Source organism: Liolophura sinensis, chromosome 6 (genome assembly GCF_032854445.1).
Source record: "Liolophura sinensis isolate JHLJ2023 chromosome 6, CUHK_Ljap_v2, whole genome shotgun sequence".
NCBI classification, from domain to species: Eukaryota; Metazoa; Mollusca; class Polyplacophora; order Chitonida; family Chitonidae; genus Liolophura; species Liolophura sinensis.
In genome coordinates this window covers 72,719,440-72,735,160 of record NC_088300.1, presented here as the reverse complement: position 1 = coordinate 72,735,160, position 15,721 = coordinate 72,719,440, and the positions used below count along the sequence as shown (strand labels likewise).

At 38.8% G+C, this 15,721-nt stretch overlaps 1 protein-coding gene across 1 annotated transcript in view; it reads right to left on the bottom strand.

The window, feature by feature from the left end:
* LOC135468978 (slit homolog 2 protein-like) overlaps positions 1–15,721 on the bottom strand; it is a 100,361-nt gene that overhangs the window by 40,786 nt on the left and 43,854 nt on the right. The window contains 3 exon segments of the mRNA XM_064747482.1: positions 4,816–4,887; positions 6,736–6,880; positions 10,532–10,695. Of these exon segments, the coding sequence (XP_064603552.1) occupies positions 4,816–4,887; positions 6,736–6,880; positions 10,532–10,695 (381 nt within the window).

Sequence of the window (15,721 nt, the reverse complement as noted above, 5' to 3'; positions counted from 1 at the left end):
GTATGTGTCCTTTAAACGTACACTACTATAACAAGACCAACTCTAAATATAACTTCCATCCATATGTATTTATACCTATTATGAAACTAGACTTTCTTTCATTATTATATTGGCAACTACATGTACACTACAAAAAACTGCCACACATAAATCAGTCACAAAAATGATGTGGATGGTCACGTGCTTTCTTTTGGCTACATTGTCCCACCTACACATACAGGCTAATATGTGGTATGTACTAGAGTACATCTGGTAGAATTCCAGATCAGCATGTAGTAGTATTTGCACATGTACCAGTAACACAACTCTGAATTGGACACCAGTCACAAATCTACACCAGTCTATCAAAACAAACCAGGGCTGCACTTGCCTCATTGGTGACACACACAGAAGCTGGCTTTGACATCCAAGACAATGTACATGTTATACTCCAAATGTATTTATTCTGCAAATGCCACCCAACTAGGTATTCCTATATGAGCCTTACAAAAACATCAGTATTATGATAACAGATTAAAAGATAATATTTTGGGGTAAATCTTATGCTTGGTTTGCTTTCAATATTGTGCAGTGGGAAAGATGGTATTAAAGCTTGGATTAGCTATACCAAAGTAATGGGTAATAGCAGATCTGGTTTCAGTATGCATAATGTGTTTATCTACAGTTGTCAAAATATACTTGTTATAAGAGGCTGTGTTTATGTGGTCTTGGCACAGAGTTTGGAATGAAAATCCAAAGTATATCAGTAAAAATCTGAGCTGTCTGGGAAAGTGATTCATGTTCAAACAGTCTCTTACCGAAGGACAGGTGGCAAAAGCAAAATTAGAGATTCCATTACCAAATACTACAGTTATTTCCAACTGTATACATATGTGTGGTGAAGCAATGCTTGCCCAAGAAGTACATGTAGGTTGAAGTTGTCCCCTGCCACTAAAGGCCTAAAAACACTACATTAAGTGAAAGAGCTCATGGCTTCAGTGCATGTAGTCTTTTTATATATGGGATAAAACACTCACTTCAAACTTACTTTACAATGAAATAAACATGGCATGCATTCTGTGATAATCTCTGTACAACTAAAGTCATCAATCAATAGAAAAAGTAGACCAATCATAGCTTTCAGTTCAAAGAAAGAGCCAGTTTATGAGCTGTAAAGACTTAGAATTCACTCAGAGACTGTGTCACCTGATATAGACAATGATGGCTTTCACAGGGCTTAGATACAAGATCAAAAGCTGAGGCTTCTTTATAGAATATTTCATCAGCATTAAAGTACAAAACAGGATACAGACTATATGCTTAACACATTAACCACTGGCGTTTGTCACACATTGTCAAACAACAACTCTGATGCTAATGTCCTTCATATTCTTCATGAAAATGAGTTTTCGGGCAATGCTACTTAATCTTTGACCTTATAAAGTTCTTACTTTTCACACTTCATTCAGATCAGGCTATTAGCGATGACTTTGTGACAAAACGTTTCCACGCTGTTGAGCAGGTGATCTAGATAAGTCCTGAGTATTGCATTTTCTGACAAGATTATTTGAGCACTGACTGTATGTAACAAAGCCCTGTATCTCTGAGCATTTCCCTTTGGCACAGTCTCACAGGGTCACCCAAGCATATAAACCTTAAATGTCTACACAGAAAAAAGGTTTTATAGCCAACAGATTGTGTGTAACATTGGTGCCATGGGTGTAAAGACAGCCGAGACAGCCTATGTATGTAAACTTCCCAAGTAGCCGTATATATGTCTGTCACATTTTGTCTTTGTGAATGCTTCAACCAGTCTTTGATCAACACAAAGTGCAGACAGCAAAAAAAGAAATATTAAACTGTCATAGCCTGGTATGATTAAATATTGAACTTTTTACTTACACTGGGTGGTGGAGTCATCAAAGGGTGTAGAGAGAGTATCACTGCACGTGTATGTAGGTCAGTGCATTAGGTCTGTGGTGCATGTACCTACTAAGTGTCACTGGGATCAACTGGATATCATTAACAAACAGGTTAGAGGTGTCTGGCTGGTCAACTTTGGTCTTAAGGCCATCCACAACAGGTGCATGTCCAAATGTATATCATGAATCAGAGGCCATGTTATACATTTACATGTAGGTGTATGTAAGTTCACTTTAGGTCATGGTTTGGGATCCTAAACTAATGGACTGAATTTGGGTTATTTAAAGAAAAATCTGATGAATGTCTATAAAATGTTTGATTTCATACAAATTTCTTTCATTTACATAGAAAAAAGCTCCATGAAAGCATCAATATCATTTTGATTTGCACTCTGTAAACTTTCCTCAATGTCATAATGTTGCATTTAAAGCATTGATTGTACAGGTATACATTCCGTGTAACATTTGCCATGTGGTACTGGTAAAGAAATTCTCTTTGTTACATCTAGCTGGAGACCATGGTTCACACATTACCCCAAAATAAAGTCTGTTGCTTTAGAAATGGCAGTCTTGTTACTAATGTCTATAAAATAAAAGGCCGTGAGGTATCAACATAGTGTGATTGAGAAGGGGTGGGGGGGGGGGGGGGGGTAGTCAGAAAGATACTGGTCTTGAAGTCTTAGGTATCACTTGACTGAGGATCTATAAACCTTGGATCTACCTCTCTGTCCATATTGGTGGAAGACAACTGGTCACCAACAAACATATTATTGCTTATTGTCACCAAAGCCCAACAAACAGCTACAGAGGGAGAATCTAATCACGGCCAGTGTATGCAAGTACTGTTCTGGAAGTGCCAAGCAATTTTTGAAGATGGTTACTACTTAAAAGAATGAACACTTTACAATGGTGTAAACATTACTGTGAAATTACCAGCCAAAAATGTAAACAAAATGATTGTCAGGATTCAATGGTTACTACTTAAAAGAATGAACACCTTACAATGGTTAAACATTATTGTGAAATTTTAAAGGTTTCATGAATAAAAATAAGAATGCATGACTAAGTACTACTGCAATGTTTACATTTGTACCAACATCCTGGAACTTCATTGAATTTCACTGACAGCGATCAATGAATTTCTATTTCGGAACAAACAAAGTGAAGCTTGTTCAAAATAGCAGATAAACTTTTAAAGTTGTCAGCTTTTCTTCCAAATACAATTGCAACACGTTCATGAATTTATGACGCCTCAAAAGAAATGTCTGCGCATCGCAGAAGACATTCTGCCAAGATTTGTGTTTAAGGCCTCTAGGTTGTGTGACTATAAGAGTGTCAACAGAAATACATGAATAATTCATGCCACCATTTCACAGACTGTTTGTTCTGCTACATAGACAGCCAACAACAACAAAGTGTGACAGATTCATACGACCAACAATCCTATGTCGAGACAAGAGCGACACAGTCTTGCCTGAAGAGCTGTTATCTCTCAATACAGTCTGCTGACGGAAATTCCACAACACTTTTTGCAACAAAAGTGGACTCTTTTTGACCATACTAGACATGAAGTTTTCTAGTTTAACATTTCTAGTACAGACCTATCATGCTGTACATTTCACTGTAGCCTGTGGGGAGGTAAAATGGTGTTGTTGTCACCTATGCATGATTACTGTGGGATGTTTGAAAGATGTCATAGTTCTCTTTGATTCAGACCCTTAACATTAAGCTATTTTATTTATTTATTTATCTGATTGGTGTTTTACGCCGTACTCAAGAATATTTCACTTACACGACGGCCTCCAGCATTATGGTGGATGGATACCGGGCTGAGCCCGCGGGAAATCCATGACCATCCGCAGGTTGCTGGCAGACCTTACCACGTATGGCCGAAGAGGGAGCCAGCATGAGCTGGACGTGAACTCACAGCGACCGCATTGGTGAGAGACTCCTGGGTCATTACGCTGCGCTAGCGCCCTAACCAACTATTAAGCTGTTTTACCCAATATCATCCATTCATGCTTTGCATAGGGTTACATCATCTGTCATGTAAGACACAATCTGGATGAGAATTCATAAATCAGAGTTTTCACTAAAAATATCACAGACAGTATTTTGTTTGGCTAATAAGCTAACACCTATTACTGGACCATAAAGTGAATAAATACATAGACCAAAGTTCAATATTGGTATTATCTTTCTGAGTAAAATGTGGATAAAGACACACGATCCAAACGAAAAGAAACTGTCAACCCCGATAATGTCATTAACAATTAGCCTGCGTGTAAGTGTGCTAAAGCTTGTCCAAAAGAATGTTTACCAATTATTCTGTACTCAGTGTTTATAGAAGAAATAGGAAAATTGCAGTAACATTAGAAGTAGATGTACCCAGAAACCTGGCCGAGCAATGATTAAAACAGCACCTTCACATATCCAATATAGTTTCTGCAGATTAGTCTACCTTCCCCTTCCTAATTATAAATGCTTGACGAGGTCTAGACATGATTAACTGTAAACACACACATGTACCAGCACCATACAAAAGCCAATTCCTTGTAACATTCTGAAGAAATCTTTAAAGATGTTTTTTCAGGTGAAGTGGCTGAGATGTTTCATCCCTTAACACAGCATGATGTGTACATGTGGTTATGGGAAGAGGATACTTGAAACAGTTACAGGTAATCAGGGGTTGAGAGAGTGGGCACATGTTACCACCAGCTGGCTGTGGCTGACATGTATTACACGGGCTGGTCTAGCAATATGGGAAGGGAGCAAGGCAGGGTGCACAATTGGGGAGCGTAGCTGACAATGATATGTCAATATGATTTTAAGAGATTTATTTATTTATTATCCACTGATGTTTTACAGTGTATCAATATCCAACACAGACAGCATACATTAAATATACACTTACATTCGGCGCAATTTCTTCAGTTCACTGAAAGCCTTGGATGGTATCTGGCTGATCAAGTTTTGTTCCAGTCGGCTGAAATAAGAAACAGTCATTGAGTAATCACTCAGGTACAAATTAGATTGCATAAGATTCTACAAAGCATTATTTTAAGCCTTTAGGACAGTTTGAGAAACATTTAATTTACTTTATGTGATTAGAATTAGACACTGTACTCAACAAATTTTCACTGTACATGTATATGACAATGGTCAGGAAACTCCTATCAACCTCTGTGATGTTATACATGAAAAAGCTGATCAATTTCTGCTGCATATTTCCTATTAAGTTTTTAATCATAATATTCCAGTCATTGTGCCTGGACCAGAGATAACGTATGAAACATTTTACCTCCTAAACCTGCCAAAGTGACACCTTATTTCATATTGCATAGGCATCCTATTTTTGAAACAGATACATGTGAACATGTGTACTATGTACTGAGTACTGTGACGGTGTATGAAACTAATCTGCAATATCATGATCTGGGTTAAGCTTACAGATATTGATTATTAGATCAGTATTTTATCCCCAATGGCATTTCTGTCAGTACTGTGACTAATGAACCGGAGACCTAGCATAGGTAATATCAATCAGTGGGTGCTTCCTCACAGCAAATCAAAGCTCACAGATGGTAGTCAGCATCTGGTGTTCAATGACAGTCAACATTGTGCCCCTCAGCTGGGGAATATTACACTCATCGCAGACAATGAGGAATAACTTAGGTTTCAGTTATATTATTTACTACTTTTATTTAAAGAAACCACACTGCCGGTACTAAGTATGATATTCAACACTTAGTACTGACACACCAGCATATCTGTGTGGTTCACAAGAAGATATGAAGAAGCAAGCATGTATTACACAGTATATTCTAGAGGTCTGGAGTATACAGATTGCTGTGTACATCACTGTGATGATGGACTATATGTCACTCTCAGTTGTCAGCCAGTATTCAAACTGACCAGCCAAATGTTACATGCACATATCACTATCAGTACACATGTATCGCCATCATCTATAGCATAAATCATCTAATATAGTATCCATGTAGCTCCTGACAAGTTTTCCTTCATCTTCAGCCATGATTCAGCAAAAATCTTTTGCTCTACACTTCAGAGTTACATGGTGGCTGTAGCAATGGTTTTCTCTAAAAACAAACTAATTTCCCCTAAATTTAGCTGAGGAAAGGTCTGGGTATGCAGTGTACATGATGTAGATGTGCTGCACCTGTGGGCACAGGTTAGGGTAAACATGTACTGATCAGCTACAGTGATAAAGATGGCCAGAAAAACCTGGCTACCAAATAGTCAGTGTCAGTGATAGCAGGAAACATGGGATTCAACAGATAGCACTACCAAAGCTCAGCTGGCTCAACTCCAACACAATAGAGAGCCAGAGATTACAACTTTGCCAACCATAGCGAGTAGGTCAGGGACAGATACTGGGCTTCTCTGAAAACAACAAAGAAATGTCAAATACTTGCAATGTGATGTGGGTCTACCCTGCAATATGATGTGGGTCTATCGTGCAATGTGGGTATACTGGCAATCAGATATTGGTGCTCACTGTGAGGTTTATACTAGGTTTGTGCCTTCATAATATAAATAAATTCACACCAATACAAGATGATACAGTGATTGCAGCAGGTTCTCTCTTATATGGTATATTTATATTAGCTCTACACTATTAACTCCTGTGTGCCAAATTTTAACAAGCTACATGTAAAGGGTTATTATGCAGACACATCAGGTGATGAAATTATAGGTGTACCACTGGACCAGAATATATACTGTCCATGGGGAAATCAGAGTCCAGGGTTTAGTGTGAGGCTAATTAGTCAAGTGATTAGGGGTAAGTTTTAATTAGGTCATATCTACTCACAGCTCAGTGGTGGAGTCTGGAATGTTATCAGGGATCTGGGTGAGTCCCTTGTCTCGACAGTCCACTACCCCCTCTGTACAGACACACTCATGGGGGCACATGTTCTCATCCATACAGTCCACAGGCTGGTGGGTGTTCTCTATGGCTGAAATACAGACAGAACAATACATGAAACAGACACAGGACAGTCCACTAAGCCTTCTGTATTGGCACAGTTGTGGGGGCATATGTTCTCATCTATAAAGTCCATAGGCTGGTTTGTGTTCTCTATAGCTGAAATACAGACAGAACAATACATGAAACAGACACAGGAGAGTCCACTACCCCTTCTGTACAGGCACAGTTGTGGGAGCATATGTTCTCATCCATACAGTCTATAGGCTGGTGGGTGTTCTCTATAGCTGAAAAACAGACAGAACAATACATGAAACAGACACAGGACGGTCCACTACCCCTTCTGTACAGGCACAGTTGTGGGGACATATGTTCTCATCTACACAGTCTATAGGATGGTGGGTGTTCTCTATAGCTGAAACACAAACAGAACAATACATGAAACAGACACAGGACAGTCCACTACCCCTTCTGTACAGGCACGGTTGTGGGGACACATGTTCTCATCTATACATTCTATAAGCTGGTGGGTGTTCTCTATAGCTGAAATACAGACAGAACAATACATAAAACAGACACAGGACAGTCCACTTCCCCTTCTGTACAGACACAGTTGTGGGGGCATATGTTCTCATCCATACAGTCTATAGGCTGGTGGGTGTTCTCAAAAGCTGAAATATAGACTAAACAATACATGAAACAGACACAGGACAGTCCACTACCCCTTCTGTACAGGCACGGTTGTGGGGACACATGTTCTCATCTATACAGTCTATAGGCTGGTGGGTGTTCTCTATAGCTGAAACACAAACAGAACAATACATGAAACAGACACAGGACAGTCCACTACCCCTTCTGTACAGGCACACTCATGGGGACACATGTTATTATCTATACAGTCTATAGGCTGGTGGGTGTTCTCTATAGTTGAAGCACAGACAGAACAATACATGAAACAGACACAGGACAGTCCACTACCCCTTCTGTACAGGCACACTCATGGGGACACATGTTATTATCTATACAGTCCATAGGCTGGTGGGTGTTCTCTATAGCTGCATAACATGTGTACATAATACGCAGCTTACAACTTTGTAAAGCAAGCACCACAATAATATATATTTATACCACAGACTTTTCTGGGAGTGCACTTAAAAATTATGACTCATATTTAATGGACACTCAACTGAAATGCTCAACTCAGGTGTCAACTGAAAACTAAGCTCAAGTAAATGAACACATAAAAATATACATCAGACTTCTTACAGAGAACGACACATACACGTAGACCATTTAATGTAATCAGTGTTACAGCACTCTTATCTTCAGACAGGAACAGTATAGTGATATTTTAAGCTGTGTAACTGAGATCAGCACACAAAATGCAATTTCAGATTTCAATTTAGGAGCACTAATTACATTTAAACATTCAACTACAAGCAAACAAGGCTGTGGCATTAAGACTTATTGGGCTCAGATGTAAACTGTTCCCTTGTATTCCAGAACATGATTAAGAGTTCTGCTGTATCTGTATCCTGTAAGAGAATTAATGAGCCCATCATTCATCTTCACCATACATCATGATCCCATTCTTATTAAAATCTTAAACCCACAATGCCTCTTTTATTGCCACGGTGTAATACATGTGTGCTGTTATCACAGTGGGGACAGTGCTGTAGCACAGGCACTAAAAGTGTCTGTCACAAGTGTGTAATTAGTTGTCCTGGTCTTAAACTGCCCAAGATAAACCACAGCAGGTTGACCCACCAGTTACCAGAGCTGTAATTACAGGCGGTGTGAGTGGAAATAATGAGAGAGTTAGGGCATGTGCATGTTATATCATTAGGACTATAAGACCAAGCTTCACCCAGCTGATAAACATGTCTTTATAACAAGTCTCCAGCATTTCTTCAAGGATATTGTAAAACCTTGCTCTGTGTTATTCTAGTCACCGTAAGCCTTCCGGAGTCCAAGACAGCTTTGGCTCAATCACTTAAGCAACATCACAAAAAATATCTACTAGCAATAAGCTCACTGGGCAGGCTTCATTCTGTCCACTGGCTAATGCTTGGATCGATCCCAATTTAATTCCGACCTTACTCCACACAATGTATTATTTACACAGTTTTCAATTCTAGAATCTGCTTGTGCCTGAAAGCTGGCTTTTATACTGCTAAATTCCAGCCGATCAGATTTGTGAATGGGGTTATTTTAACTTGGGTCGTGGTTAGTACCCTGTTCTGCTCAGCCTAATTTCTCCTGACAAAAGAGCAAAACTTCAGTCCAAACACAAACTGAAAGCCGAGATCTTTCTGATTACATCCAAGTATGTTTTATCCAGATAAAGGTTACATTAAGAATGAACCTTAGATAATATTAGGGAAATATTTTCAGGAGTAATTAAGTTGTATAACTGACGACAATGCTTTACAGTACATGACATGGGGTAAAACATGCCCCATGTGTTGATACTGCTGTATCATTCTGCTGGACATATAAAGAAGAGTGTAATCAACATTAATCCCACTTCACTTGATTAATGCAGTGATGTTCACAAATACACAGGTAAATATTCTGGCCAAAGACATTATCAACTCTTACAACATTACCTCTGAGTAATGTTAATAACACTCCTTTAGTTATAGGTCTTCAGCCCTGGTAAAACATTGCAATGTACACTTGTAATCAGTATGATGCCAGTTTCCATGTTCATGTAGCTTTATACCTACACTACATTTACTGAGATTCATTTCTTCTTGACAGGAAAGCCTAGTCAGTTTAATCTGAATGATCTGATGTAAGTCCATCACTACTAACCTTTCACAATTTAAAGTATACCGGTAGTAATAAAATCCAAATATCTGTACTTGAAGGAAATCAGAGGGATATTGGTTTCTTCCAGCAAATGATGATGGAGTCAATTTTGCTCTTTATCAGAGGCATACAAATCCCCTGACATACAAGTTAGTAGGTCTTCAACTATTTATCTTTAACCTCTAGTAAGTAACTGAGACAAGATGATTTTATCCCTTCTACTGTGTAATGTTCCATGGAAGGGTACTGAGTGCACACATATTTCTAAATGTACAACCCCCTTGTACACGTACACATTTTCATGTACACAGGATGAACATTCCAACTTTCAGTCAATCCTTACCACTTAATATAACATAACAATTTTAGAAATGATTTTCACCTGGAGACCTTGACGTAACTCAGAGGTAAAAATGCATGTATCCCAGTGGTCACATATAACATATGTTTTAAAATCATGTTTCCAGCACATACTAAAACATAGTGTTCAAACATTACCCTGAACCCAGACTCCTAAAAGTCTGTCATTAACTTCATTTGGATCATGATATAGCTGTTCATAATCTTGTTCCTATAACTGACTACTGGAAGTGAAAACCATTTGGTTAGCAATCTTCACCACTAAAATTTTGGGAATAAATATACACAGTACGATTAACCAAGTATTTTACAGAAACAGCCTTTCAACATTCATTCTCACACATCTGTATTTCTCTTGGTTATATAAATGTAAGAAAGTGTGACATCCATAAATCCAAACCACATCTGACAGAAAGCACGAACCCACCGCCCATAATGCGGAAGGAACGATAATGTCAGACAAGATAACTGTTCCTGAGTTCTCTAAGAATGGTGATAAGATAATTACCATTGCATTTAAAGTCATGCCCTTCCAACTCAGCTATTTCCACATGGCGGAAGTGTCTTGGTGCAACACATTTGGTGAAGAGAGCCAGGGAGGGATGAGCTCGGAGCCAATGGGCTAACCACTCCAAGTGACAATCACAAACTAGCCTATTGTCAGATATTCTCCTGCAAAGACAAACAACAACAATTTGATGAGTTAAAGAAAGATTTACATGTAGATGTAGCTGATCATGACTTTCATATTTTATACATGTACATTATAACTTATTTTTGTGACCAACCCATGCTATGAGTTTCCAGGCCTACCACATAAAACAGCATACAGTGTTTTGAAATTCAATATTCCTGAACTTTATAAGTATCCTGAACACGAGTTTTAAAAATGAGGATTTCGCAGCTGGTATCACAGGTTATACATAACTGTATTATTTATTAAAGTGATGGCTTATCATGTACTGTAATGTAGGTTACATGGACACCATGTACAGTACATCTAGCAGCATGATCTGATAAATGTCATGAGTAATTCATTTTCTCTAGAGAATGTCCAAGAAAACAAATCTTCACTTATTACAAACTCACAACTGTGTTTAATAGTGTGGAAATAAAGAAGGCAATTTTTCTGTTTTCACAAACCCTACATGTATATAAAGCCAGAGATAATTGCTTTGTGTTACAAAGCTTCACTGATCCCTTGTTTAAATGGCATAGAAATTTTGGAGCTTTCATCTGCCCTGGCGGCTTGACAGATGTCAATGCCAGTGTTTACAGAGGAGTTACACCCCAGTCAGAGAAATGAATATAGATCTCCATATACATATACCAATGAGGAGGATTAATCATGGTGGAAAGGCTGTCTGATTAACAAGGGTAATCTGTGGGGTGCAGACTTTACACAAGGGTAAGGGTTTGTACTTTATCAGCTCACTCTCTCCTCATAAACTGACAATGTAAACCATCACAGTGAAATTTGCACTTTAACTAAACAATAACATCCAGCCCTCAAGAATATTTAACACTTGGTGAGACAGTACAGTTACATAAACTTTGGATTATAACTCATGCCTACTATCCAACCTTTAACAAAATCACCTTTCACATTTTATTTTTTCTCCCAGTATAAAATAAAGTGATAACAAAATAAAATTCATGAAAATTATGCCAAGATTGTTTTGAATATTAAGACAGTACATTTACCAGAGTTACACATGAACATGTAAGAACTATCCAAACCACCTGATATCAGTAAAAATACTATAAAAGTTAATCAAATTTGCTTTAACAGAAAATGATATGACATTTATTGATTTTACATTTATTTCAGAGTAACAGCAGTAATGTCCAGTAAACAGCTATACTTTCTATGCACTTCTTACAAGTACTGGTATGGTTATTAATTTAGAAAAATTGAAGCAACATTTTCTAGACTGATCACATGCAACAGTTCATATTACTGTGTAAATACGTTTTTTGTAAAGTTAATCTCGCTTCAAAACGGGCATTTGGAATATATGGATAAATTTGAGTTCTCAGAACTGAGTTCTCAGTTACTGTTGATAGCATCTTAACCTTTATATGGACAATGCTCATACAACTGGTTTTGCTAACCCACTTTCTCACACTTAAAACTATGAAATCAAAAATTTGACCTCGTTAGTCGCAGACAAATGACCTTTATTTTAATGGTACATTGCATGCACATTATGATACCTCTGTAGCTGATACTGAAGCCATTTGTCTTAATGGCTGAATAAGCCTCTTCTGATACAGGTACATGTATTTATGTTTCTTGTCAAAGTGTATCTCTTGCAGGCAGATAAAACTTTGCTGGACCTTTAGAATGGTAAGGTATTGTTGCTGTGGGTCTGCTACCTTTATCCTGTCATCCCTTGAGAGGTTTATGACAGACAGTGAAGTGTTTATGTTGGATGGCCCACTAGAATCATCTGGGAGTCATCAGACTTTGAGGCCAATGGTAATGGATAGAGTCCCCCATACTAAACAAAACACACTAATGGCCTCCCACTGCCCCTGAATTCTGCTCCATAACAGTGCTAAAACCGGACAGTAAGTGATACCCAGCCAGCAGAATCTGCCCACTATTTATCTACATTCTGTGTCTCTGGACACTGCCCCATTTAACCCCCTAGCCTCACAGAAGCTGTTAAGAACCCTCACCCCCAAATCATGACCCTTGTCACTGTGCTGCTTTATGGGTCCTTTGAGAGCCATCTTGGGAGAATTCCAATTTCTTCAACTAAGCTTTTTTTAACACCATTTAACTCTATGCCCTGTTCCTAGACACTGGCCTGTTGACTTCCTTGGGCTTCCAAGCACACCACTTAGTTTCCTGGTCTACAATCATGCCCATATGGTAAAGCTGACTGGCATCATTACCTAACCAGCATATGGTAAACTAACAGAGAACTGTTTTTCCCATCAGCAAGTGAGCTTACCACAGGCCCAAATTCTCCTGATGTACATACCAGAAAGTAGAATCATGCCTGACTCTTTGATCAGGCTTCATCAGATCCAACATTAAACACAAGCTAAGGGCCAATTGATGAACTACACTACTGGGCTAGGTCATATACCTTCCCTGATGAAACATTAAACATACTCAAATGAGCAGCTGATGAACCAGACAACTGATAAATACTACCAGCACATGAATAAAGCCTTTACTAGAACATCACAGCAAATAACGTCTTGAAACCTCAGTGGTGTGCTGCACGCTGTACACCTGGCTATATATATATATATATATATATATATATATATATATAGGATACATATGGCCTGCCAGGAGTCACTGAATTATCTTTATCAACTTTGTCTAGTGACAGTGTGATTCTCATTAATGATGGTACGTGTATCATTTTCCCCTCTTTTCTAGAGGTACTTGTAAGTAAGCAATAATCAGAGTCCAATAATTATTATTAGAGCGCAATTTCATTGAAACATGTTCTTTTCGAGGAAAAGTGCTGAAGTACATGTCCCCACCCCCACCGTCTTCTAGATGGCAGGAAATGTTATATGTGTATGTTGTCATAGAAAGTGACAGTGGGGAAAAGTAGTCAGAGTGGTAAATAAATAAGGGGTGTATGTCATACTTGCCAGCTCTCTAACGATGATTACAGACATGTCAAAGATCAGGTCTGACCAAGGTTCAAGGTCACCAGAGAGTTTTGGTTTGCAGCTATATCTATTGTACAAGGTATACAGGTATCTTGCCATAATGACATATTCTCATGATTAGTCAGGTTTTAATAGATCCAGGTGAAAAAAGACTGAAACCCTCTAGAGACCAAAACCCTAAAATTATATGTTTGTGTTTCAGCTCCCAGTCCAGTTACTGAAACCCACACATCTTCAGCCAAATGTCTTAGATACCTGCAGAAATGCCATAGCTCACCATTATTTTTATTTCTTCAACTACACTCTATGCAATATTTTTTAGTTCTGCCTATAAAAACACCATGCTAAATTTAAATGATTATTGTTTCTGGGTTGAAGAAACTTTGAGAACAAAGAAACAGCACATTGATATGTATAATTTGTGTATGAATGTATGTATCTAGGTATGTACATGTACACTTGGGGTTTTATGACACACTTCTAAATTGTCATATGACAACAAAGAACCATTAGGTATGCGTACATATACTGTGTCTTCTTGTGGCAGGGTGAGTCCATGCCACTGAAGAGCTGGCGACACTGAAGTAGCATGCTGAAGACACCAGACCTGACACCGCACCCTGTCACATCATACTGACAACGGGCCAACCAGTCCTGTTTCCTTGCTCTAACATCTCAGTACGAAGTGCCAAATGAAGCAGCAACAAGTACCATTTTGAAATCTATGGTATGACCCAATCCAGGTTTGATCCCAGGTCTCTGAGGTGGAAGCTCTTACCATTAGGCCAAGTATATGCATTCTGTACATGAATGAGCCTTAACTTTCAAGCGTGAACTCCAAAATGTAACACTAACAATTATAAGACTGACAACAACTCTGTGAAAACTGAATGTGTGCTTTGGGAAGTAAGATTTGAGCACATGTAAATCTCACATCCCTATAATGACGACTGGAAGCACAAGTGGTTTCTCCAGTTCAAAATACCATTAACCATAAATTCATTACAGAGTACATGTATGTACCTCATGTACTTTTGAGAAGCAAAACTAACAGCATATTCATCTTTGGATTTGAAGAGCCCCTGCAGAAAAACTGTCAGTTATTTATGTACCAGTACATTTGACACCACCACTTAGTGGCCACGTTTGTTATTGGATCAATTAAATCAAGTGGAACTACAAGAGGTTGAGGGTCTGGCCATAGAGCAATCAGGGGCTTCTCTGGAATGTCTGACATGCCCAGGCACAATTACCTGTTTATCCTGAAGAAATGGCTACAAGAAATACTGGTGCCAGAGAAGCCATATCCAGGGAAGGCCAAGAGGGGAGGTTAAGTGGGCCATTTACTCTGTAATTTCCACCCTGTGTAGACTCTGTTTCACCTCCTGCCCCTGGGCTGTGTTGAGGGGACAGGCCCTGAGGAAGATTCATGCTCATCTTGGCCATGCTGTCCCCTGAGTCAACAGTTCTCCTCCCCCAGGCTGTGGGCCACAACCCGAAGTTTATCACTAACTTCTCCTGTTCTAAGATTGATACAGAGGATACTGGCTTTATAGGTCTTGGACCCTCTCCAGAGGCATGTTTAGTGTTTGTTTGGAGAGATGCACAACTGACAGTTGGTGTTTATTTCTTTTGGCAATACTACAGTATAGTTGTCACTCAATTAAGAGCTATTAGCCTGTGTAAAAGGTAGCCCCATATTTACCACAACAACCTGGAGGCAAAGGCATGTTGATGACAGTGAGATACATTGGCCAGGTTTACACTGTACATGTAGCGATATTGGTGTACCTGTGTATAGGTAAAAATTGGCTAAGCAAACCCTCTTCTTTGCCTAGTCAAGATTCACCACAATACAAAAACCATAACCTATGCCAACAAGATCTTAAAGCAGCACAGTGAAAACAAAGATGTTACCTGATGCTTGAAGTATTCCGTATCATTTGGCATAAACAATTCTAGCAATTTACAAATCAACTCAACTGGTCAGGACCACATTCCACAAAGCTCACCTTTAACTACACAGGTGTTGCCATTGCGTCACAATCGAGTG